Here is a 27385-nt window from a genome sequence, read left to right on the forward strand (position 1 = left end):
ATATAGACTAACTAAACTTGGTCAACCAGATCTTGACAGTAGAAAATGGCGGCAAATTTGAAAAATGTAGGCGCGAAGGGATATCGTCCCATAGAAAATTTGAATTTCGCGCCTTTTTTTACTAACAAGATTTGGTTGACCAGCTATATATAACATGTTGAATTAAAAAAGATCGACGTTTAAGTTTCTAAAAGGTCGAACATGTTCTTGAAATTGTATGGAAAACTTCATAGGAAATAAGAGAAGTTTCCAATTCGGAAAGGGCAAATTTCTTTCCCCATAGAATATTGTAAGAACTAAGAACTTTGCGGATCTTTACAATACAAGTGAAAACTTTAGACAGATTCTTGTGCGCTCCTGTACTCGTAGACGCTGCCGCGCTCGAGAAAGCCGCTGCGTTGTTCGGCGCCGGAGTCGGCGGGAGGCGAATCCGAAGGCTGCCCGTAGCCGCCCCCGGCAGGAGAGTTCATTATGTACTTATCCTGAAATATATGTAAATATCAATAGGAATAATTAAAAAGATGTCAAATTTTTAGTGCCAGTTGCACCATCCGAACTTGACAGACTGACCAACGTCACCTGGCGCGGCGGTTTACTATGAAACTTTCCATACAATAAAATTTAGCGAACTCTTTAAAGAAGAGAAACAGTTTGGTGCAACCGACCCTTGGGGCTGATTTAGACGGCGCGCGAACTCGCATGTGATTTTAGTTACATTGCGGACTGTTGGTTACGTCCAATTCAACCGACCGATCAAAAACCGCAATGTAATGAAACTCGCATGCGAGTTCTCGTATCGTGTAAATGAGCCCTTAGTCTGCGATCTCGAATGTGTTTTAGCATAGCCGTACTCCATAAGGTTAAGTAAATGTCCAGGTCATACCGAACAACTCAAAAATGTTGTTAAATAGGCGTTGAGAAAGATCCTTTTTAGGGTTCCGTACCCAAAGGGTAAAAACGGGACCCTATTACTAAGACTCCGCTGTCCGTCCGTCCGTCTGTCACCAGGCTGTATCTCACAAACCGTGATAGCTAGATAGTTGACATTTTCACAGATGATGTATTTCTGTTGCCGCTATAACAACAAATACTAAAAACAGAATAAAATAAAAATTTAAGTGGGGCTCCCATACAACAAACGTGATTTTTGACCGAAGTTAAGCAACGTCGGGCGGGGTCAGTACTTGGATGGGTGACCGTTTTTTTGCTTGTTTTGCTTTATTTTTTGTTGATGGTGCGGAACCCTCCGTGCGCGAGTCCGACTCGCACTTGGCCGGATTTTTTTACAGTATTCTATGTTCGCGACAAATTAGTATGAGGCTCTAAGTATCAGGTAGATCTACTGATGAATTGGTACTGTTTGCCCGAAAATGGCTCATATAAAAAATAAAGTGAACATTTACCCCTGGGTACGCTTCGACGGAGGCTTTCGCTCCTAGGTTGATGACCCGGCCGTCCACTCGCTGAAGCAAATTCAAGCCTCGCTCACCCGGCTCACCGCCTGCAGTATGCAAAACAGAGAATACAGTACTGTAACATTATGCTAAGTACTAGGTATGTATATTTAATATAGGTAGGAAGTGTGCGCGTTCTTGTAACATAACTAAAAACTAAAAATCACATTATGCTTGCGATGCATTACGCAACCCCGCAGTGTCAGGGAACCTGCCGCAGAACCGCCGAAACTTGACACCCTTCGGCCAAAACTCCTCGTTGGTCTCTTAATATCTGGACACTTCACGCTAATAAACACATTCCTGCGTTGTCCCCTAACAGTTAGGGGGTAGGGTTATTAATTAACTATAGGTACGTAATAAGATAATTAAACACTCAAACAAAATTGGAGCATCCTGTGCCCAGGCGAGTGCAGTCCGGTCCGGCCAGAGCGGCCGGTCGGCAGAACAATAGGATAAGGAAAAATGTTATTTATTTAGCGCTCAGTGCAGTGGTGTCGGTTGTTGTAATTTAAATGATAGATTAAGTTGAGCATGTTATGAATGTAAGTAGTTTCTTAAGTTAAAAGATATTCTATTGTTGTATAAAATCTACCGCGGATGGAGTATCGAGACAAACCTTACTGGTTTACCGATACTTTTGTAATTAAGTTTAGATATTGTGTTGTAATTACCTGAATAAATAATAATAATAGTTCACGCATATTCCCTATAAACGTAGAACAAATAAAGAGTTACTTGGGAATGCTGAATAAATACACGTCGAATACCTATATCGACGACACATATCGATGGATGGAAAGGTATGAGTAAGCATCCAAAATGTGTCTGGAACTGATCGAAAGTATGGGGTGTACGTTGGTGGGCCATTTTATTTAAAGTTGTCCCCTACATTTTTTTTTCAAAATTGGGATTTTTTGGGAATCATGAGCTCTTTTGATCCTAATAGGAGAAAAAAAGTGTCCCAAGATTTCCATACATTTTTCGATCTTTCCATTCCGAAACCGCCATACAAAGTTTATAAAAAAATGGTAACGGAATGGGAAAAAAACCTTGGGACTCTTTTTTTCTCCTATTAGGATAGAAAGAGCTCGTGATTCCGAGTAGAAATAACATAATTATAAATTGACAAATTTTAAAAAAAAGTGTAGGGGACAACTTTAAATAAAATGGCCCAGGTATAACAGGTGTACCGTTCATGCCGTAGGGCTGGAAGGCGCGGCGCTCGGTGAGCACGGAGAGCCGCACCGGCCGCCGGAACACCAGCGCGCGGCGAGTGCCGTCACCGCCGCGCCAGCGTCCTGCACATAGACACGTATTAGACACACACACACTGTGGAAGTCAGATCAGAAAAGAAAAGTCGCATGTAGGATAACAGTTTGTTTCTTTGACAAATAAGGTTAAATTAAAACAAGGTCCAAGGTATTAAGGTTAAGGTTTAAATTTAAGGTTTATCTGTAAAAATGTGTTACACTATCTGTTAACTCTGCAACTTCATGTGATGTTGAATAAAACTTTTCTATGTCTAAATAAAATCAATGCTAGGTGCTAGCGTGTTTAGTGAATTTAAATGCCTAAAAATCAGGTTTTAAAGAGTGACCCAGGAGAACGTAACCATGGCAACGAGTGATAAGAAAAAGTTGATTCACCGTAAAAATCTATCAAATCTTTGCTTCAGAGTTTCATTGTCACTCTTTAAAACTTTTAGGCATTTAAATTCACCAAACACGCTTTTTTGTGATACTTATAAACTCTTTCCATTGATGGTCGTCTACCAAGCGTGTCAGAAGAAGGTGGTGTACAATGTCTTCTAACAAACTATGCTGCTATTGTCTCTTAGCTGACCGGACAGAATAACAACAAGAAATAATTAGTCTTTTAACATTTTATGTTAATAATTTACAGGTAGGTCCCATAGATCCCAATATCTATGCTTATGACAGGTATAGCTTGTTATAGTTTGTAGCTTTCTAATAGATCCCGAAGGCTAATCCTATTGTCTATTGTTAAGAAAAACCGCTCGTGCCACGTGCCACAACCACCTGCATAAAAAATCGGTACTTCGGTAACTGAGTGCCGGCGAGTCGAACGCTACAGAACCAGTCTAGAATGTGTCATCGAGATGCGTAACAGAGGCGCGTTATCGGAGAGCGCACCTACACTGGTTTTTTGAGCGTTGGACTAGCCCGCGCTCAGGTGCCAAATAGAATAATTAGGACCCTTTTTTGCAGGTAAGTAGCACGTGCGGTTTTACTGAACAATAGGATAAGCCTTCGGGGTCTACTAGAAAGCTACAAACTATACCTCGGCCTCCCGAGTGGGGCCGCAGCGAGAATTCTGCCACGAGCATGGGGTAGCGCCGCTCCACGATCTCCACGTCCGTGATGCGCGTGTTGGTCATGTGTGTGTGCACGCCGCCGGACCCGTGCCAGCCTGGACCCTGAGCAGGAACAACTCAAAACTATTATAATAATAAATAATTAAAAATCATTTATTTCAGACTAAAGGTCCATACATGGTTAGTGAACGTTAAAATTAAAATCTTATTACTAGTGTTAAGCTTTGGATTCCTCCGAAAACGGTGCCGTCATATTACGGCCGCTATGTAGCGTTGACTGACGTCACTAGAACGTTGTCTATGTAAACAAGATGGCGCGGTTTCCTAGACGGCGTTACGTTACGTTGATTGTCAACGTAACGTAAGATGACGGCCGTCATGACCTTGTCGATAGTTTCGTGAACGTTTTATTAGATAGCGGTGACGCCATTTTGAATAAATGACACGAGATTTGAATAAATAATTCCGTACTACGATTATTTTCCTCTTCTGATGATATTTCATCCTCCAAGTAAATTATAGATGATCAAGCAAATCTTGTCAGTAGGAAAAGGCGCGAAATTCAAATTTTCTATGGGACGTTATCCCATCGCGCCTACATTTTTCAAATTTGCCGCTTTAACCTTGGTGGATGACGGTGTGTTTTGACGCCGTGGTACTTTCCACATGTCGCCACCGTAAAGACGGCCGTCTTTTGCTGCCGCTATATGACGGCCGTCATATGACGGCACCGTTTTCGGAGGAATCCAAAGCTTTAGTATGACATAAAAATAGACTAACTAAAATTAAAAACTAGGCGATGACTGCATGCAGTCTCTGCCAACGGCTGAGCATGGGGCCGTTTTCGCGCTCCATAAACACGCTCAGAATGATGTTGGGGCTGCCGCGCCATAATACTGTCAGGCAACAAACTTACACAACAACACATTTCTTACAAAAATTGGCATGAGTATATTGTAACTTCTGTCAGGCGTGGTTCACTCCGCTATTTCGTCGCGTCGCTACAAGTACATGCGGCCCACACCAATTTTGGTGTCTAGCCATAGTAGTTGCCGCGCACCGCTACGGATCGGACGCCTGCTCGCGCTTGGTGGCCTAGCGGTCATATCTGTCGTAATAGGGGCGTTTTGTTAGAGAGTGAATCTTCTGTACCTAGTACTATTATTTATTCTGTGCTTCTGTATAATTAGTACCAAGTTTGTAGGTACGAGTTAAATATCCTGGTATCGGGCACCAAATTGTAATCTACTAAAATGGTCACATTAGGTAATCACGTTCGCAAAATTTTATACTACGGGAAATCGCTACAGTCCGTCAATTTTGGTCGGTGCAACTGGCCCTTAATCCACTACCCTCTATATACCGCTTCGGGAACCAAGAGTAAATTAAAAAAGCGGCCAAGTGCGAGTCGGACTCGCCCATGAAGGGTTCCGTATTTAGGCGATTTATGACGTATAAAAAAAAACTACTTACTAGATCTCGTTCAAACCAATTTTTGGTGGAAGTTTACATGGTAATGTAAATCATATATTTTTTTTAGTTTTATCATTCTCTTATTTTAGAAGTTACAGGGGGGGGGGACACATTTTACCACTTTGGAAGTGTCTCTCGCGCAAACTATTCAGTTTAGAAAAAAATGATATTAGAAACCTCAATATCATTTTTGAAGACCTATCCATAGATACCCCACGTATGGGTTTGATGAAAAAAAAATTTATGAGTTTCAGTTCGAAGTATAGGGAACCCCAAAAATTTATTGTTTTTTTTCTATTTTTGTGTGAAAATCTTAATGCGGTTCACAGAATACATCTACTTAACAAGTTTCAACAGTATAGTTCTTATAGTTTCGGAGAAAAGTGGCTGTGACATACGGACGGACAGACAGACAGACAGACATGACGAATCTATAAGGGTTCCGTTTTTTGCCATTTGGCTACGGAACCCTAAAAAGGTATCCAAGTTACCGCCCCGCTGCCGCCCGCCACGGTCTCGTAATATCCCCAGTCGTCTTCGCCCAGCGTTAGATTATTCATGCAGCCCTGAGACGCGGCGCACACCTGAAACATACATGTTGTATACTACTAACAGACGCGTTTACTTGGGATTTTTCTTTCTGTCGTCACTACCAAGCGATTCTCACAAAAAGTTGGAGAGATTTCACTCATATTATAAGACAATATCTGGGAGACCGAGCTTTGCTCGGAAAACATATAAAAATTCCAAAATGCGCGTTTCTCCAGAGATAAAACTTAGCTAGATCGATTTTTCGCCCCCGAAAACCCCCATATAGCAAATTTCATCGAAATCGTTAGAGCCGTTCCCGAGATCCCCGAAATATATATACATATAAATATATAAATAAATACATATGCAAGAATTGCTCGTTTAAAGGTATTAGATAGATAGATAAAACTGGCAGCGTCTTTTGAAATTTTGAATCTATATTACCTTTTCCAAATTTCGACTCAAAACCCAAAAGAAGATGCTTGGTGTCAGTTTACCTGGAAAGCCTTGAGTACGACGTCGACGATGCGCTGCGAGGTGAGCACATTGCCGCCCACGACCGCCGCGCCCTCTGACGGGTCCAGAATGGACCCCGGGGGGATTATCACCCGCACCGGGTTCAGGCAACCCTGTCAACAACGTTAAGTTAAATTTCCCAGTACCATAATTTTATTCCCAGTAACTTCCCAGTCCAAGTATTAATCGGACAGGACTGACATCAGCGGCTCGTGATTCTAGCTATTTTAACACGCTTTTATTAGGTCGACCTGTATGTAACTATGTAATGGAATCTTGCAAGTTAAATTTGATCCACTTCCCGGTTTCCGATTGAGCTGACATTTTGCATACACATGTAAGTCGGGTGACAATGCAATATTATGGTACCATCGAGCTGATCTGATGACGGAGACAGGAGGTGGCCATAGGAACTCTGTGATGAAACAACGCAACCTAATTGTGTTAGGGGTTTTTAGAATTTGTCTCGATGAGTATTCTAGTCTGTCGTAAGAAAAGTACAGTCAGCGATAAAAGCTTGTATACCAAAAATGAAATTTTTGCCAAAAACTTTTTATAAGGAACAATATTATCTCAGCAAAATGGAATATTTCAGAAGCAAGGTTAATTGATACATAATTTAAAGCGTACCTGGTTGAGCGGCACGTCGTGTCCCACCATGCAACGCAGACAGTAGATGAGCGCTGAAAGCGTGATAGCGCGCGGCGAGTTCAGGTTGCCCCATACTTCCACGCCGGTGCCCCTGCAACACACAATCAGGTCCAACTAGACAGTCGCACATATCGCGCGGGCACAGAATAACTAATAGTACTACCGTACAGAAAATTCACTCCTTCACAAAAGTCAGATTTAGGTATAAAATTACACCTATATCGTTGCCTGCAAGCAAAATTGAAACTTATAACCGCGCACGAACCGTGAATCTCCTTTCCGCGCCGCAGTTTTATGACCGAGCAGTGAGTGTCGGCACGGGGTTATCACTTAACAAGTTTTTATACCTAAGGTCTATTTTTTTATTCGGTAGACTAAAATGATATTTCATAGTATGAAATGACACATGATGTTCATACTATGAAATGTCATTTTAGTCTACCGAATAAAAAAATAGACTTTATACCCACCGATTTATTATTTTTAAGATAAATATGTAGGAATTACAAGCTTTGATTATGTAAACATACATTTTTTATCCGGAGATAGTATGTCTGATTCTCACGGAAGTAAGTTTCGAAGCCATTGTGTATTTTCAATTTTGCGCGAGCGCCACGTGACACGACTATCGTGCGCGCCGAGCGGCAGCCCACTGCCATACGCCTGTCCGATGGGCGCGCCTGCCAAATGTACCTAAACTGCGGAGTGACACCCCCCTGGCGCGGGCATAACATTCGTCTCAGTGGCGTAGCGTGAACCGATCTAGCCGTGGGCGAAAACCACATCTGCGAGGCCCTTTTCAATGTGTTACCCAAGGTAATAAAAAGGTTGGCTTTGCGAGGCCCCCCTAAGTGCAAAGCGGTGAGCGAAGGCCCCATTCGCCCACGCCTAGCTACGTCACTGGCTCGTCTTTTGCTAACGCGCGGCGTCTGAAAGTGACTTAAACTACATCACGTCATGACGTGTGCATGGATATCAAATTCTTTGTGTTTTATTAGTTTTCATACGCATCAGCACTCACGTGAAATCGCAGAGCGCCGTGCCCGTGTCCTTGTCTATGGTGACGCTGAGCGCTATAGGTGTACCGTTGTCCAGGTACTCGACCGCCTTTAATACGGTTGATCCTGTACTTGCGAACGTCTTGTGCGCTATTTCCTGAAATGTCATTTAAGCATAATATTTCTAGTCTTCTCCCGGATGATAGATAAGTTTGTGTGGACGTGGGACATTATTCCATTTATTCCTTATTTTAACTGAGAAAACGTGGCCCTTATTGGGATAGTGAAATGAGGAAGCTTTTTTGGCTATTAGTAGTCTTCAGCTCATGCAATACTTAAATAACAATAAAAATTAACCTTTTCGACGCCGTATCAAACACAAAAGCTGTCTTTCAGACGCCACGTCACCGAAGTGTCAAAACTGAAATTGAACTTTATGCATATGCACCTAGGTCTATGTTGCTCTGTGGTCTATGACCGATTAATATGTCTTTGGCGTTGGACCTGCGGTGCGTATATGACCGTAGTTCTGTAGAAAGCGACCAACTTTTTATTTTTGTCAAAGTGACTTACACCCTAACTCAGTGGCTTTGATCGCTTTCTGCATTGATAAAAAAATTGAGTTGGTCGTTTTCTGCATAACTACGGTCATATATCGGTCATTGGCGTCCAAAAGGTTAACGACGATCGACTCAAACCTGACTATCAACATTATAGTATAAACTCTAGTTTGTGAACGACACAACCAAGGTTTTACGTCACAAGGATTTTTTTCATATTAAAAAGTTGCAGTAATCAAATTTCAACCCTACACCTGTAACGATAAAGTCCAAGTTACCTTGAGCATGTCCCGGACGGCGATCTCTGCGTTCTTCTGTATGTGCGCCATGTATGCCTGCACCACGTCCAGCCCGTAGTGGCCTATCAGCTCGCCGACTAGCTGGATGCCCTGGGTAAGTAATATTCATTGGTACAGACAGCTGCAGAACCTCGATTCTGAATCATACAGATTTCAGTTCTAATTTGTTTTTACCCCACAGCGCGAAGCAAAGAAGTCTGCTCCTTTGTGGCACTCTAGAGAACCTTCATGATATCAAATACAGAAACACATTAACAAATAAATAAACAAAAACTCAAGGTGCGTTACCTTATTCATATCATAGTAAAACGTCGTTACAACTTTTTAGAAAGAGTAAACGCTTTGACTGGTACAGGCCCCTACAACGTGAACTGTTTCAAATTAATTGAGAATGGGGTTGGCCGGTCGAAGTATTTAGCAGATGGCGCCATCATAGCTTGCCCTGTCAATCCCCAGAATTGTGTCAAATTTTTGTTTTTTAATGCCCTGGATGCCAGCCCTTTAAGCCAAATCTCGTAGAAAAAGTGGCAAACTATGATGGCGCCATTTGTGCAAACCTTTGACAGTTGCCAACCCCATTAGATGATGTGTAGTTACCCGTTGGTTGGCGGCGACCTGCGCCTTCAGGTCGGACAGGTTATCGGCCAGGTTCCGCGTGCCCGAGCAACCCTCTTCCTCGCCCGGCTTCATCAGCTCTGAAACATTACACTAAACCTTAGGTAGCTGTCCACGGGGCGGCAAAAAGAATAGCTATTGATTGATTATTTCTTGCGCGAACCGTGAAATAAAAGGGATGCAAATACTTTCCCATTTATCCTCGAGTAAAACTGACTTGAAGGTCCCGAGTCGGCCACTATGTTCGGGATATTGTCATTTTGTAGCAAAATATAAATAAATTAATTGAAATTAAAAAGAAATGAAATTAAATCAAAATATAATAGATAATAACGGCTTGCATAAATTATAATAAAAATTCGAGCATTAAATTACAAATTAATTAATAATGTTAATTAATAAAATAAATAAAAATGTCAAATGATATTGATCTCTAATGTTACAGCAATAAGGCCTAACCTTCTGTGAGCTCCTTCTCGTTGAACTTCCCTCCATCGACCAGCAGGAACGACTTGAAAGCGGCCCCCTCTTGTTTAAGAGACACGGAGTGCGGCGGCATGGAGCCCGGGGTGAGTCCGCCTATGTCGGCGTGGTGGCCGCGGGACGCCACAAAGAATATCGGGCGGCCACGACCGCTGTGGATAAGGGCACAGTTAGACGATGCGAGAACTCGCATGTATGATGGTTCTTCTAGTATGGTTACTCTACTATTAACAATACAAAAAAGCGGCCAAGTGCGAGTCGGACTCGCCCATGAAGGGTTCCGTATTTAGGCGATTTATGACGTATAAAAAAAAACTACTTACTAAAGTCTATTTTTTTATTCGGTAGACTGAAATGACAGTTAATAGTATGAAATGACATTTCATGTTCATACAATTAACTGTCATTTCAGTCTACGGAATAAAAAAATAGACTTTAGATCTCGTTCAAACCAATTTTCGGTAGAAGTTTACATGGTAATGTACATCATATATTTTTTTTTAGTTTTATCATTCTCTTATTTTAGAAGTTACAGGGAGGGGGGGGACACATTTTACCACTTTGGAAGTGTCTCTCGCGCAAACTATTCAGTTTAGAAAAAAATGATATTAGAAACCTCAATATCATTTTTGAAGACCTATCCATAGATACCCCACACGTATGGGTTTGATGAAAAAAAAATTTTTGAGTTTCAGTTCGAAGTATGGGAAACCCCAAAAATTTATTGTTTTTTTTCTATTTTTGTGTGAAAATCTTAATGCGGTTCACATAATACATCTACTTACCAAGTTTCAACAGTATAGTTCTTATAGTTTCGGAGAAAAGTGGCTGTGACATACGGACGGACAGACAGACAGACAGACATGACGAATCTATAAGGGTTCCGTTTTTTGCCATTTGGCTACGGAACCCTAACAATGGAGGTACTTGCAGGTACTCTGATCTGACCAACCCTTCACGATGTGTCTTCTTTGACTGCCTCGATCCAAGTGAACGAACTGCACGAGCCTGTCCAACTGGCCACGTGTCCCCACCACCTACCGTGTTGCCAGTAGTATAATGTTATTTTCCCAACTACCCCTGTATTAATCGGGGTAACGCAATAATATTGCCACATTAAAATTATTATTCAACTGCTATCTTTAATGTAAACATAAATAAATCATGACACATGCGAGTTTCATTACATTGCGGGTTTTGATCGGTCGGTTAAATTGGACGTAACCAACAGTCAGCAATGTAACTCAAATCGCATGCGGGTTCGCCGTCTAAATGGGCCCTAAGGGGTGAGTGAGAATGGTTTCTTTAGTAGATCTTAGACATAGAGGCAGAGATGTGAAAAATACTTTATAAAAAGTATTTAAATACAAAATACAAATACTTCTTTGATATACTATTTCAAATGCAAAATACAAAATAGTTTTTGAATTTGTATTTAAAATACAAAATACGAAATAGGTATTTTCAAAATACTTTTTAAAAATACAAATACTTTGCGATAAAAGGTACTCTGAATAGTGAATACCTAGTCTGAATTAAAAAGTATTACCTACTCAGAATATCCGTATTGAAAAGACTCTCTTTATTCTTTGAAAACAGTGTGTCAATCAGTCCTCTATCTAAAGTGCAAATTTCTAGTTGTTTGCTCATATTAACCGGAAAGATGGATGGATGATGGTTTATAACGGACAATTTTTAAAAGCATTAATTTAGATTTGTAATGTTTTACAGCTAGTATAATGCCTCTCGTTAGTGTGATGGAAACGTCTCGTTTGTGTTTCATCAGGGCAGAAAAGTTTGTTCTCCTCTCGTACCTTGAAACCCTCGCAACACCCAAGACTCCACTTTTTTAACCACTCGCTACGCTTGTGATCATGTGCGACGTTACTAAACAGATTCAACAGTTCCATGTTAAAAGAATGAGAGAGTTGCCAGGATTGTAACATCAGAGTAGATTGTAACTCCTACCTACATTATAGGTGAACCAGGATCTATTGAGGGTGCGCCATGTTGCGGAATTTCACTGGAACTAATTTTTTCATACTACACTGAATTGTCACCCTATACATGAGAATAACAGCGCCCTCTTGACAATTATCATATATTACTGGTCAGGCTATACCTACTATAAAGTATTTTGTATTTTGAAAATAGAAAATAGGTCCCAAAAACTATTTCAAATAAAATACAAAATAGTTTTCTTCAAAAGGTATTTAAATACAAAATACAAAATAGGTATTTTGCATTTTGTATTTGCATTTTAAATACAAGTATTTCAAATAAGTCACATCTCTGCATAGAGGGCTTATATTATTGACCCCGGCTTTGCACGGGTTAACAAATTATACATAAACCTTCCTCTTGAATCACTCTATCTATTAAATAAAACCGTTGCGTAGTTTTAAAGATCTATTAGGCATGCATAGGGACATACAGACAGCGGAAAGCGGCTTTGTTTTATACTATGTAGTGATGATGCAATTTTTTGGCTTCGATTTATATCTACAACATCATCAACAAAGTGTATGCACAGACGCACGCAAGTCACTGCGTATACGCTGCGTCAAGTTCCGGTGTGGTCGATCCTTAAGAGAGACCCCACACTAGCGTCTTTTGAGCGTCGGCGTCTCGACAGCGCTATGGAAAATGGTGTCGCTGCGCAGTTGCGCCGACGTTGCGTCGAGCAGCAGTCATAGAGTAGACTCTCGGGAGACGCTAATGTGTGTCTCTAACACTCACTGGTGGAAAACCGGAGTAATGACGGTAAGGTCCGGTAGATGTGATCCCCCCGCCTTGGGATGGTTGGCGAGCAATACGTCGCCCGGCTTCAAGGAATCACCGCGGACCTTCATCTGAAAAACTCGAAGCGTTAGAGGAAACGCCCTTGCAGGCGTACAGTCGGCCAAGAAAGTGGTCTACCAGTTTTGACAAAAGTTTCTGCGAGATCTGACGATCGCTAAGGTTGACAATGACGTACAGTTGACGTACGTGTGTCGACCTTGTTGTCTCATGACGTTTAAACGAACCTCAACCGTAGGGTGGTAGACCACTTTCTTGGCCCACTGTACATAATATACCTAAACCTTAACCAAATTGTTTAGTATATTTGTCAATTTACCAACAGCGATTACAAACAAGCAGAACTTGAAAATGTTTAACTTGACTACGGTTTTATTTTTTAACAAGCAGAAACGTCTGCGAACGATGCTAATAAATTTAAAAGTGGAAAAACTACTGTCTTGGGTGAGACATGAACTCACGGCCTCTGGATCGATATTCCAGTGCTCTGCCATCTGAGCCATCAAGACCTCATCCATGGCCAGTAAATCTTTCCACCATATGGTCAAGATAATTTTAAACACCTCGCCCGCTTAGCAACTTCTTTGTTGCCTGTATATAAGATTACGCTAAGCATCAATTTTGTAAGTAGAGTCTGTGCGGAAAGAGAAGAGTCGTGGCAGAAACGGGAACTAACATTTTCAATTTTATATGGCAATCAAACCTATGACACCTATCTTGTAAAAAGTAAACAAACTTCTGTCATTGTATATTTTTATTAACAAAAACCGCAAGTTTTATGTATAAAATATTTTCAAAACACGATAAAACCGTATATAAAGCCACAAAGAAAATTATATTTAACATTGTTCGGTTTTGTCAGCGGGAAGAATCGGCTAAAAGCCGACTATCGACTTACAAAAATTCGCGGAACGTGTTTCCGCTATTCACGGGTATTGATGTTATATTTAATATTCAATAATTACCTATTTAATAAGCCGCCTAAGTAACTTGTCTCCGGTACATAATCAGTAAGTATATTCATTGAAAATATATTCATTTTTATAAATATGCAGGTCATTCATGATTTTTAAAATAACTGGCAAATAGTCTTGATGCTTGCCATTTTATGCATATTTATATGTATTTTTTTTTTCAGGATTGAGTAAAAGTACCTACGGTATCTCGAATAAAAGACCGAAGCTAGCTCAAACACAAGTGACATTTTAATTCAGACTTCGATTACAAAGAATAAAACGTTTTGTAATAAAATATTTCTTTATTTGTAAGTTCGTTTACTAGGTTCTGTTAGTTACGAAAGTTTGTGGTTACGAAATTATATTTCATATTTAGCAGTGACTTTTCGGCGAAGTAAAATATCGTGAGATGAGAAAACCGGACATACCCCAATAAGGCCTACCTACCTACTTATGCTCTATTTTTATATCCCAGATAGTAAAATTACAGTTCTATTGCCCAATTTCTACCCGATCTACCCGGTTTTGTATTAAAATAACTGTTGGACTGCACAGATTAGGCAGTACATAAATGAGACTCTATCTTGTTTGGTACTAAAATGACAGTTGTATTGGGCAGATTCTTAACTAGTTTTAGCAGTTTTGTCAATCGCACTGTCACTTTTTAGTATCAGAGACATAAAAACAAGAGTGTGTTTTAAAACGAAAACTAGTGCCTGCGCTAAATTAGAGGATTGAGTTGACGAGCCGACAACCCACAAGGCTCCGTTTAGAAAGCCGTGGCAAAAAACCGGAACAAAAGGGATTCAAGTATCATGACCTCTAGTGTCGTACTATAATCACGTGACCAGTGTTGTCAGCATAGCAAAAACCATAAAATAGCACTGGCGCGCCCTCAAATCCCACGACTCTTCTCTTTCCGCACAGACTCTAGAAGGCACATTTGAATTTAGAATAGGTAATCCGTTTAGAGATGTGAACCACAGAACAAGTTAGAATGGCGGTGCGAGCAGGGTACGTGTCGCCGCCGGTTTTGAGCAAACGCTCGCCTGCTACTCGCCCGCGCTGACCGAAAAATGCCTTTTTGCGCCACAATAACGTTCAGATTAAGAAGCCAGACATCAAATCTGTCTAAAGGAGGCGTATCCATTCACCACGCACACAAGTTTTTACTACCGTTAGTAAATGTTAGTAAATGTCGAGAGGAACGAGCGGCGACACCGGTTCCGATACTAACTGCGCGCGATAGCCATTCTAACCTCTTTAATATGTTCTGTGATGTGAACGGCGGTACCTGGTACTGCACGGTGTCCTGCATGGCGCCCAGGTGCACGGGTATGTGCGGCGCGTTGGAGACCAGCCCGCCGTCCGGCCCGAACAGCGCGCACGAGAAGTCCAGGCGCTCCTTTATGTTCACGGAGATTGAGGTCCTTTGCAGTACTCTGCCAAAAAGATTATTCATATAAAAAGATTTGAAAACTCCAAATCAAAAGACATCGAAACGGGGTGAAAAAGTGTATTTTACAATATTTTTCTGGCTCTAAGATATCCTCACCTACCTGTCTGTCTCTACATTTAATCAATTGTTCTTTTCTTTTGTATCTTTTTACTGAGGTGTGCCAATAAAGAGTATTCTATCTATCTTTCTATACCGTGGTGCAACCCGCTCTGGACCAGGGTTAGGAGGCTTAAGGTGTGAACCTCATCATTAAATTTACGACACTGACTCGTATTGTATCTCGTCGGGTGCTAAATTCCCTGGGAAAACCTATAATCAAACGAAATCGAAGCCACTGTCATCTGTTTTTTGACTGTGAATTTAGCCACATTAACCTGCCCATCTGCTCGGCGATGGACATGAACCGGTGCGAGAAGATGCTGAGCTGTATGGGCTCTAGGGCTGTGGTTATCCGCTTCGGCTGCCCGGACCCGATGGTTATCTTGATGTCACCGAGCTTCGTTATCTCCGCGCGGCAGTCTGCAATGAGGAAATAAATTTGACGGAAATGTGTTTCAATTAGGCATTTTGTATTTATCTTGTAAGCGAGTGCTTTGTATATGTAGTATCCAATCCTTATTTTGTTCGTAGTTTTTACAATATTGGTGTCCTGTCACCGGTAGTAGGTTTGGTTTATGTAAGTGAATGTTGTTAGTTCTGTTTAGTTTTGGATTGAGTCTTATCTCTTTCATGTTTGCAATGTGTGTGTGTGTGTGTGTGTATGTGATGCGTGTTACTTAAGTATATGTTTTTATTACATATCTATTTGTGAGTTCCTGTAATTGGCTCTATATATCTATTTAAGATTCCATTGTCATTTAGTTAGCTGTTGGATCTCCTTATGTAAATAAATAAATAAATAAATAAATAAATAAATGTATGCCGTTTACACAAATTACAAAAACAGCCGCTATGGACAAAGTGTAAACACCCTACCAGTCAAAGGACCAGTCGGCAATTAAAGAACGGCCGTCCGAAAACCCGCTTTGGACAGCAACCTAGGAAAAAAACCAACAACCAACCAGCAACCTAGGTAGGAAATTGGGTACCTCATAAGTACTAACATTATGCGCCCTACCCGGGTGTCATGTACTGACTACATTCTACTAACATCTTCTGTAATGCACATGACTTTTAATGTTAAATAAATGAAATGAAATGAAACCTTAGGCCGAGGAATGAGAAGCTTTCAGCTTTTACTTCCCTGTCTGCAGCGGCGAAACTAAGCAAAGTATTAAAATTAAATATTTTTTGCTAATCAGTGTGTCTTTCCACATGTCGATGATACAAAGGATGTGAAGCGGACAAAATACGCGTTATTGTGAGCACCTATCTTCTCTATTAGATGATATTATTATGAATTCGTTGCGCACGAGTAAATGCAAGTTGTGTGTCCTTACCAGGCTCTACAAGTACAGTGGACAGGCCGTCCATGATGATCGCAGGCCCGGGCACTTCCTGCTCCGGGCGCAGCTTGTCCAGGAGGTACACGGCCGTGTCCCGGTACCCGCCTTCGAAGTACACCTTCACCGTCTAAAAACGTGATACAATCAGCAGAAGAAATACTAAAATGACCAGACCGAATAATTAACCTTTTGGACGCCAATGACGGATATATCATCACCGCAGGTCCAACCCCAAAGACGGATTAATCGGTCACATACCACAGAGCAACGTAGACCTACGTGCACATGCATAAAGTTCAATTTCAGTTTTGACAATACGGTGACGAGACGTCTAAAGCTTTGGTTTCCTCCGATAGCGGTGCCGTCATATAGCGGCCGTCTCCATACAAATATGTACTACGACATCCATATTTAGCCGTATTATTTAGTATGGAGACGGCCGCTATATGACGGCACCGCTATCCTAGGAAAACCGATCTTAAGTGACAGCTTTTCATAGATTAACCATCTTTTTTCACATATTTCACCAACCTTTTCCGGTACCGGTGTAGTCCCCTTTCCGCTGGGTGGCGCTGTTTCTTCTGCAACCTACGAATGAAAAACTGCTTAATAAACATGTATGAAGAAACACGTTCTAAAGTCTATCCAGCGAAAATCTGGCTCACAAACTATTTATAGGAAGTACACCCGTTTCTTTGTATATTTACACTGTCTTAATATTCATGTTGTCTTACCTCACTCAAACCAATGCCTCTAACTCTAATGTCATCCACTATGACGTCTCTGTCGGCTAGTGTGAACCCGAACTCAGTCTGGTACCTGTATATCACAAAACTCACATACAGTAACTTTAAACACAAATATACCTATGCAAGACACGATGTTTCGAGTAGTAGCTCCCATGGTATTTACTATAATTTGACAGTATCAATACAAAGTATTTCCAAATATATCTTCTACTAGAACATCCCGCAGCTGGCAAGGTCGCCATGTAACGACGGGCTTGAAACGATGAAACCTTCCGGTATGGTATAGAGTATTACTATATTAACACGCTTTTATTAGGTCGACCTGTATGTAACTATGTAATGGAATCTTGCAAGTTAAATTTGATCCACTTCCCGGTTTCCGATTGAGCTGAAATTTTGCACACACATGTAAGTCGGGTGACAATGCAATATTATGGTACCATCGAGCTGATCTGATGATGGAGACAGGAGGTGGCCATAGGAACTCTGTGATGAAACAACGCAACCTAATTGTGTTAGGGGTTTAATTGTCTCGATGAGTATTAGTTGTCTGTCGTAAGAAAAGTACAGTCAGCGACAAAAGCGTGTACCAAAAATTAATTTTTTGCCAAAAACTTATTTTGCATCTCAAACTAATGTAATGTAATGGGGCACATGTTAAGTAGTGTTGTATACAGCATTTTGTAGCAGAAGTACCTAGTGACGAACGCGGTGTAATAGTCGCCATGTTGTGTGGCAGGCTTGCTGGTGGCCGGCACAGGGGGCACCATGAGCGCGCAGTCTGTCCCGACGTAGCGCAGGTGCAGGTAGGGCTCCGTTTGGATGCGCGCGTCCGAAAAACCCTGACAAAAAGGAAAGTATTGCATCAGTTTTCGTTATTTGTATGTACTCTTCCGAATAATATACATACCGAGTCGAAGCCGAGGTCTATAAGCAGAAAAAAATCATCACACACTCACAAGGTTGTCGAAACGGGAATGGTTATTTTACAAGCTTTTATTTACTTTCACCTGTCCCGTTGTCTGTCAGTCTGTAATCAAATCTTGCAAGTTAAATTTGATCCACTTTCCGGTTTCCGATTGAGCTGAAATTTTGCATACACATGTAAGTCGGGTGACAATGCAATATTATGGTACCATCGAGCTGATCTGATGATGGAGACAGGAGGTGGCCATAGGAACTCTGTGATGAAACAACGCAACCTAATTGTGTTAGGGGTTTTTAGAATTGTCTCGATGAGTATTAGTTGTCTGTCGTAAGAAAAGTACAGTCAGCGATAAAAGCTTGTACCAAAAATGATTTTTTTGTCAAAAACTTATTTTCCATTAAGAGCGATAGACAACGCATATGAAAAAGAGAACGTGGGTTTGGGTAGAGCCAGCATGATTCGTGAATTCGTGACCTTATAAAGACGGCTTTCTTAGACAGCGGGCATACCTGTTTCCTCAGCTTGTCTCTGCACATAGCTGCGAGTACGTCCAACTGTCGGTCGATGTCTTGAAAGTTATTGGGTGCGTACACACAGCCGCTCGGCTGTTGCGCTTCATGTACGACGTGTGCTAACGCCATGCCGTAAGCCGATAGGATTCCTGCAATTCACAACATTTGGGCTTAGCAAGTTGGGCTAAGCAAGGAGGTAAGTTGGGCTAACTTGGCCACTTCAGGATTTGATAAACCCTTTTCCAAGCATAGTCCGATTTATCAACCACATACGCCCCGATAGAATTTCAACCTTAGCGATCAGATTCAAGGTTCAAATTAACTTTGACTTGGAAATATGACATGTCTTCAAATGAATCATGAAACCTGGATTAATTGATTATATTTTTTTTTTGATGATTGGCCATTTTTTTTTGAACGGGAATTAAATATTTATTATATAATGTCAGATTTACAGATTTCGAGATTGAGAGATTTGATTATATTTGGATTGGGAAAACGAAGATTGGTGCGGCCTTCAGACTTCTATTGATACAGTTGTTTCCGGCGTTATCGACTGACCTGCGTACTTGTGCAGTAGTACAGTGGTGACGCCGAGCGTGCGCGCCACGGCGCAGGCGTGCTGGCCGCCCGCGCCGCCGAAGCACGCCAGCGCGTGCCGCGCCGCGTCGTGCCCGCGGGCCGTCGTCAGCGCGCTGCAAACGACTAACAGTCAATAGCTGACCAATAGGGATGATGACTGATGTTGAATTTTATAACAAAATATTGAAAAATTACAAAATTACAGGACCTGAAAGTTTCAAAATTTAAGTTTTTTTTAACTTTCAAAAACGATAAAAGTAAGGGTACCATTCGATTCCTTACATTTCATACAAAAAAAAAATTGTATAGCAACTATATACATAAACGCAATATTTCACCGACAAAAACGCAATTTTCTTGTTTTGTCCATACTAAAAGAAGGGCGATGGCGCCACGGCCTCTGGCCGTTTTGTATAGGGCGTTTCGCGAGTGAAGTGCGACTGTCGGACTTTGACTACAATTTCTGACTTTTGTGTTACTTTAATGCAATGGGTCCCATATAGACATTTGATCCTAAAAACAAAACCGATCGATTGATACCATAAAAAAAAATTAGTCATGTAGCCTATTAATCCACCACATATGAATAGAATAGAATAGAAATGATTTTATTCATGAGCACAAACACAAAATAGAAAATTTTAAATAACAGAGAAACATAAAAGGATAAAGTGCCACGAATGGGTCTCACCTCAGCATGTTGCATTTGCACCCCAGAATACCTAAATGGAATGAATGATCGAGCATTATAATGCGGTTTCAGAAAAATTTCCTTTGCAAACGCTGCGGCTTTTTCTAGCCCTAAATGAAGTTGTTTTCTAACAGACGATGGTTTAAATTGCAAAATGAGGACGAAATTCTACATGTCGTATGGATAGTGCCACCAAAAATGATAATGTCAATAGCAAAAAGTGTAAAAGTGCTATAGAATAGAATATAGATAAACTTACTTTATAGGTCTGCACATTGCTTCATTGGCGACATTCAGGAATCCCATAGCTACTTCTTCCATGGTCATCTAAAAATTTGAATCGTTGATTAAAACAAATAGAAGTAATTCCAGTTATAAACTAACAGTTTTAATAGAAAATCTCCTACCTCTTTTCCGCCATCTGCTTTCAGGAAACTGTTGATTTCGTCTGTCATCTTTTTGAAAGCTGTGATCGTTGCTTCCTTGTCTAAAGGCTCGTTCTCATTCGGACCAAAGATTTTCGGGAAATATTCGGGTAGCAGGCGACCTAAAAATATAGGGTAGATATCACAAGTGCCTGTAAAAAAAGTCGTGGTGAAATATCTTAAAGGAAAGGTAAAAGTACCCATGGGTCTTGAGATTTTGAGAGGACCAATCCTGATTTGAGTTTTAAAAGTATAAGGTAATTGAGTAATTGTATTTCTAGAAAAAAAACAACGGGTTGCACTCCGGGAGTGCCGGCAGAAGTGAAAACTCAATGACATTGTAACAGTTTTTCGATCAGGTCACGTGTCCGTCTTACGAATTTTCAATCTGCTGAATCTGTCGGCCACGTGACCTGTCGCGAGTTTAACATTTTTTCCCCACCTCAAAAAGTGCACAGCGCCGCTAAAGAAGTTTTCACTTGAAAAAGTTTGAAAGGCCAACAGTGGGTTAGAATAAACGTAGCCAGCAAAGGCCGACGAAATTGGCGAGCTGATGAACAGGCCAGTACCCACCGGTGAAAATGTAGACAGAGGAAGCAGGTTTCTTACCCAGAAGCAGGTTGGCGTCGGTGACGGTGAGCGGGCCGCACTTCCTGTAGCAGGCGGGGCCGGGGTGGGCGGAGGCGGACTCCGGGCCGGCGGCGAGCAGCCCTGAGCGGAACGTCAGCATGGACCCGCCGCCGGCCGCCACTGTGTTTATGTCTGGTACAAAATAGACAGAGATCATTGGAAGGGTTTGGAGGAGGCCTTTGCCCAAAAATGGGTACCTCACCTATATAGTATATGATATTTTAAGTACCTAGTGTGTAGTAACTTAAATGTTAGTATAATATTTTGTTAGAAAAAAGGCTTATATTAATTAATTAATATTAAAAAATAGAATAAGCAAAAGATTGCAACAATAACTGATAAGTTACACACAATGGTAGAATGTTGACCAAGGGGTGAAAGTGAAAGGTGAGCGCCAATAGTCCGCGGCTGAAATGATGCCTTTCACACACTTAAACACTCTACTTTTCAATTCGAATACGAGGAAAGTAAAATGAATGTCATTTTAAAAAACATGACTGAGTATACATTTTTATACTGTTTCTCGATGGTATTTTCAATTAACAATTAATTAGGTAGAAGAATCGTTATTTATGGAACGAGGAGTTAAAAATCAGAATGGAAATTGTATAACAAATCCATTTAAAACCAAATTTCAATTGTTTATCTTAAAAAAAAATAAAAAAAAAACCTACTTTGAAAGTTAAATGCTCTAGTGCAGAAACGTATCACATTCTGCACACCTTTTAGAACAACAATGACCCTCTTTCAGAGCATGAGAAATGAAATAGTACATTAAAAAAATTTGCTTGCCGCCTTTAAAAAAAAAAGAAGTGTATTTTTCTGCTCAAAATACGCCAACCTATTTGAGACACCTAAATAGTCGCGGTACCAACATTAAGCCTGTAACAGACTATCGCACCGCACCGCGACCTTGGAGCGTCGCACCCATAAGTGAGAGCGAGAAAGAGATATCTGTTTCACCCATAAGTGAGAGGGAGAAAGAGATATCTGTTTCTCGCTCTCACTTATGGGTGCGACGCTCCAAGGTCGCGGTGCGGTGCGATAGTCTGTTATAGGCTTTATAATAATAAGTGCTGATCATCTGTTTGGCTGTTTAAGGGACCTATGCCTTCATTTGATACGGCCATTTAAAGTTTTAAAAAGTTTGGAACTCGTTAAATAATGGAATTTGTATGCGACATTGCAGTCCCGAAATCGAGACTGCAATGTTTTTAACTTTTTAATTTTTTGAATGACCATAAACTACGCACTTCGCGACCTATTTTTTAACCGGCAACGTCGACTTTGCCGTCCATTTTTGAGAAAAAATATAAACAACAACAACTTCAATTCCATCTTAGTATGTCTTCTTCTTCTTAGTAGTTAAACTCACCTAGTTGAGGTGCCTGGATGGTGACACCAGCCGTAGTGGCCTCGTGGACATGCTCCAGCGCGCCCGCGTACCGCGACACGTCCGTCGACGTGCCACCCATGTCGAAACCTAACACATACCACCATTAGGACCACAAATAGCCACATCTGAACACATGAACTCCTCCTTTGAAATTTTAAAAGCGGTAAATAAGGCCCAATGGCATAATATGCGCAATAGGAAGCGTGCGTGAACTGTAGAGGGCAGCACGGAAACCCAGTTTATTGGCGCGAAATGTCAATGTCATGTTTAAGTTTTCGATATAGACCACTAGATGGCACAGGCACTTGGGTAGCACGCTAATATGTCTCCACAAATAACAAGATATCAGTTATTTTTACACGATTCGTTTTGAAAGATAAATATATTATTCTAGGTGACCGTATGTAAACAGTCAGCAGCAAAAGTTGCTAAGCGGGCGAGGTGTTCAAAATTACCTTGACACGCACTTATTGTCTTAACAATTAAGTCGCGTCAAGATCATTTTGAACACCTGGCCTGCTTAGCAACTTCTGGTGCTGAATGTACAGTCATGTGTAAAATTAGAGGTGTAGACGATTTACTCAAAAATATGTTCATATCTTAATTCGCTGACATAAGAGCTATGGGACATAGTGTCGAGATGATTTGTGCACCCATATTTTTACACTTGACTGTACTAGAACCAACTGGACCATGGTCCAGTTGGACATGTCCAATGGACATTGTGCATTAATAGTTCCATTACCTATAACTGGGAGTCCTGTCTCCTTCTGGTATGACGTCATGGCATACCCAACCACCCCGCCAGCAGGGCCGGACAGTATTGCTCGTGATCCGTTGAACCTATTAATACAATTGTAGATACATTTGAGAATTTCCAACCTTATTGCCATGACATAAGATCCATAAGTGTTGTGTTATTAGTACTAACGTGTCAATACCAGATTATGTTATGCTGTTCTTCGGTGTTCGCGGTAGCTACAACCTAAATGATTTGGCGTTTCATCAGCCATTACATTGAGTTTCAAATAGAATATGTCACTTAGCTAATTAGCCATCTCCTTTGAAATTGCCGGTACTAACTTCCACCAAAATGTTAAATGAATACGTATTGAAGATTTTATTTACATTACAACTCGATAGCAAAGTTTTATTTACATAGGTAGGTACACAAAACAATGAAATCTGCCTTTAGCAAATTAAATCGCAAACGTAGTTTGAAAATGACATCATCATAATGTAGTTATCACAAAGTAAACTAATGGCTTTAATATATGTACCTACATACAATTTTACTATCAGGCCAGATAGAATTTGATTTAGAATTTGTAATACCTAGACCTAGAGTTATTTAAATAGCTCGCAACTTGTCAAATCAATGAACAGTCAGCAGCAGAAGTTGCTAAGCGGGCGAGGTGTTCAAAATTACCTTGACACGCTCTTAACAATAAAGTCGCGTCAAGATCATTTTGAACACCTGGCCCGCTTAGCAACTTCTGCTGCTGACTGAACAGTACCAGTGGCGGGTGTCAAGTTGTTAAACATGCCTTGACATGACAAAACATCATCAACGTGTTATGCACCATCAGGTCTGATAATGCCGAGTTAAGATGGTTCCATGGTCTAATAAAACATGGTCTTCTCTTCCCAGAGTGTCACTTGCCTACGTCACAATAACATTGCCACTTTATTTCAACATAACATGTTACATGGGTGCATTATATCTATGGTTAATAAGTTAAAATATTTCTTTATAATTTTATAATTTTCATTTATATGTATTTTATCTTAAATTCAACAATAACACGTCATTTTTAATTATTCGTTAGCAATATCTTCCGATTCACGAAAGAAATTTCAGACGTTCGGGTAATTCTGTTTAGACTACTGGCAACACAGGATAGCGCTGTCACATTTGACAATCCGCCATTTTGTCCCTGACCGTCATCCTTGTCGAACGCGTGTTAATTGTTATTTCCTTCTCGCTCAGTGTCAGCAGTCGCAGTGTTTTCCAAACTTTTCACGTCGTAAGCTTGGTAATTAATGTTTTGTTACGAAAATGGTTGGCTGCTCTATTCGGAACTGTAAGAGTAGGAGTGAAAAGTGCAGTATAGATTTGTTTTATTTTACTATGTTTCTACATGAATAACTTAAAATTAATGCCGTTAAAATAATTTTCACCATTGGTTAAAATTCTCCCACATTTTAAAGTTTGAGAACCTGTAAACAGCATGATGACGTAGGCAAGTGCCAGTTAGGTCATTCGCGAATCTCGGAAGAGAGTACCAGGCGGAGTATATTATTATACCATGGATGGTTCATTTAGGACCTCGTGAACTAGGTTCATTGGCGACAGATACACACAAGTCCATAGGCGTGAGTCCGCCGTCGCTCTGCATGAAGAGTACATTGGTGCCTTTCAACTCGTCCTTGAAGCCACGGGCGAAGCCGCGCAGGTAGCGTTGTATGTGCGGCGTGAGGTACGCGTCGGCCGCGGCCGTGTAGCCGCGCGGAGCGAGACGCACCATAGCGGTCACCGCGTGCGAGAGAGAGACGAGAGGGAACCCTGTGGGGGATAGTGGGGATACACTTAGAATTCATGGCCACCTGGTAACTGTAACAGCATTGTAAGCATAATGCTTCTGTTAATAATAGAGGAAACCCTTAGATTTTTTTATTATTATGTACTAGCGACCCGCCCTGGCTTTGCACGGGTTACCAAATTATACATAAACCTTCCTCGTGAATTACTATATAATAAAAAAAACCGCATCAAAATCCGTTGCGTAGTTTTAAAGATCTAAGCATACAGACAGACAGCGGGAAGAGACTTTGTTTTATACTATGTAGTGATAACTTAAAACTGTTGAACTGAACTGAACTGAATCGAAAAATATTCTTAAATGAAACTCACCAATCTCCTCAGCAATCTTCCCAATCCTAATCTCATGCTCATGATACGTGTAACTATGCGCCAGCACCACAGCCACGCTCTCTATCCCCTTCTCCCTCAGCCTCATCAGATCCCGCCTAACTGCGTCCTCGTCTAACTCCTGCATGACCAGCATCTTCTCCCCCGTGATGCCGGTGACTGGGCGCCATTTGCTCTTGAGGTCTCCGAGCTGGCAGCGGTCATCCATGGCGGGGATGATGCGACAGTCCACTTCGATGACGTCGGAGTAGAGGACCTCGGGACGTTTTATATCCTGGTGGAACAGTTTGGCTTTATATAGTTTAGATATAGAATGTTAAGAGGAAATATCTAATCGGCAGTTTACTGGTAGCCAATTAAAATTAAGGAGCGTAACGAAACGGAATGCGTGATTTTATTGTTGTTCGGCGACTTCGACTTTAGCATCTGAACCTTGGCTGCAATGCTAGTTATTACCCAACTATGGGATAGTCAACAGAAAGGGTTATGATTTAAAAAATCTATGCATCCTCGTCTAACTCTCGCTCTCATCTATGCATAATCAATCACGTTGCAGTTTTTTAAACTTTTTGGCCATTTCGGGACTTTACACTTTGACCACCAAAGACGTCAACTGACTCGCGCGGCTACAGCCCAATAACGTTTGTTCATTCTGCCAAGGTTGACCACGATAGGCGTAGCGTTCAAAGGGTAATGTGGTAAAAGTCACAAAACTTACCAATTGGAAAATGTTAGGCCTGGCCTGGTTACCAATGAGCAGCAGGTCCTTAAAGCCCTTGTTGATGACCAGCGCCATCTTGGCGCCCTTGCGCTCCAGCAGCGCGTTTGTGGCCACCGTAGTGCCCATCCGGATGGACTCTATGACGGAGGTGTTCACCTTGCCGTCTTTGTCTAGCGCATTACCAGTTTCCTTTAGCGGAAAGAGAAAAAAGTTAAATACTGTACCTATACTGGACAGATAACTAGGCTCATAATAAAACTACTAAAGATAATAAAATCAGCTTATTAAGCTGTTGTACCTAAGGATCGGAATAAAAGGCTATATAGATATAGATAGATAGATTAAAACTACAGCTCAACTGAAACATTATTTACAGACCTCCTGAAGAATCCTTCTAATAGCCTCCCTTGGGGCATCATCATAGTTTTGTGGGTCCACAGACAGAAGTTTCATTACCCGCACTTTGCCGTCGGGGCATCGGGCAAACACATCCGTAAATGTGCCACCTCTATCAATGGCAAACTGAAAGCCCGGGGGACTCATTGTATATAATCTAGAAGCAAAACTATTAATCAGTCATAATTCTTAAATTTAGTACCTACATATATATGAAATAAATAAGTAAGCATAATAGTAAACTAGCTATAAAATAGTAAATCTAATGGGATTTAACATACGTGAAAAACGTGACACAGCATAAGAATGCCTTCAAGAAAAACTATTTAAGTACATGGTAACAAGTTAAAGATAATGAAACAATTGACAACTATTCACCTTCTAACAAATACCTATTTGTACTTCAATATCTAAATTGAATACGGCAATAATTTATGTTTCTTCACCGTAGAGATACGAGATGAAAACCAATATTGTCTGGGTTTCAAAATTATCTTATTAGTTCTTGTGCTACACGAAATACAACTTTAATACTATTCACAAAGAGTTAAATGTTTAACATACTAGGTGCACAATTTGCACAAATGAGCAAGGAAAAATAAACTAAGATTCTTAAAAGACGAATCATTATTAACATACTTCTTCTTTATACTGGGACAATGAATTATTGTATAAAGAAAAGAATGCCGTTACTTACGTACAGACTTCTTCACTTTAAGCTTAAAACTAAATAAATGTTATGTTTACTTTTGATAAACTTCGAGGTTGTTTTGCTGACTGACAGTGACATTACTGATAAGACTAGGACTGTGTTCAGATTTAATAAAAATATTGTATGTTTTTCA

The 27385-nt window shown here is 40.8% G+C and overlaps 1 protein-coding gene across 1 annotated transcript; it reads right to left on the reverse strand.

Moving 5' to 3' along the window:
• Positions 1–335: 335 nt before the first annotated feature.
• LOC134658018 (5-oxoprolinase) lies at positions 336–27326 on the reverse strand. The gene is made up of 30 exons (XM_063513615.1): positions 27238–27326; positions 26523–26697; positions 26142–26333; positions 25406–25697; positions 24856–25057; positions 23237–23334; positions 22471–22578; positions 21075–21227; positions 20448–20587; positions 20300–20367; positions 19329–19462; positions 18765–18916; positions 18024–18169; positions 17313–17397; positions 17110–17166; positions 16573–16705; positions 15508–15652; positions 14969–15116; positions 12659–12771; positions 9896–10071; positions 9419–9516; positions 8801–8911; positions 7986–8119; positions 6944–7055; positions 6295–6426; positions 5758–5850; positions 3760–3895; positions 2648–2755; positions 1404–1501; positions 336–482 (listed from the first exon to the last, which is right to left on the reverse strand). The coding sequence occupies exons 2-30, from the start codon at positions 26685–26687 to the stop codon at positions 336–338; spliced, it is 3876 nt and encodes a 1291-aa protein (XP_063369685.1). The 5' UTR covers positions 26688–26697; positions 27238–27326.
• Positions 27327–27385: the final 59 nt, after the last annotated feature.

Source organism: Cydia amplana, chromosome 21 (genome assembly GCF_948474715.1).
Source record: "Cydia amplana chromosome 21, ilCydAmpl1.1, whole genome shotgun sequence".
NCBI classification, from domain to species: Eukaryota; Metazoa; Arthropoda; class Insecta; order Lepidoptera; family Tortricidae; genus Cydia; species Cydia amplana.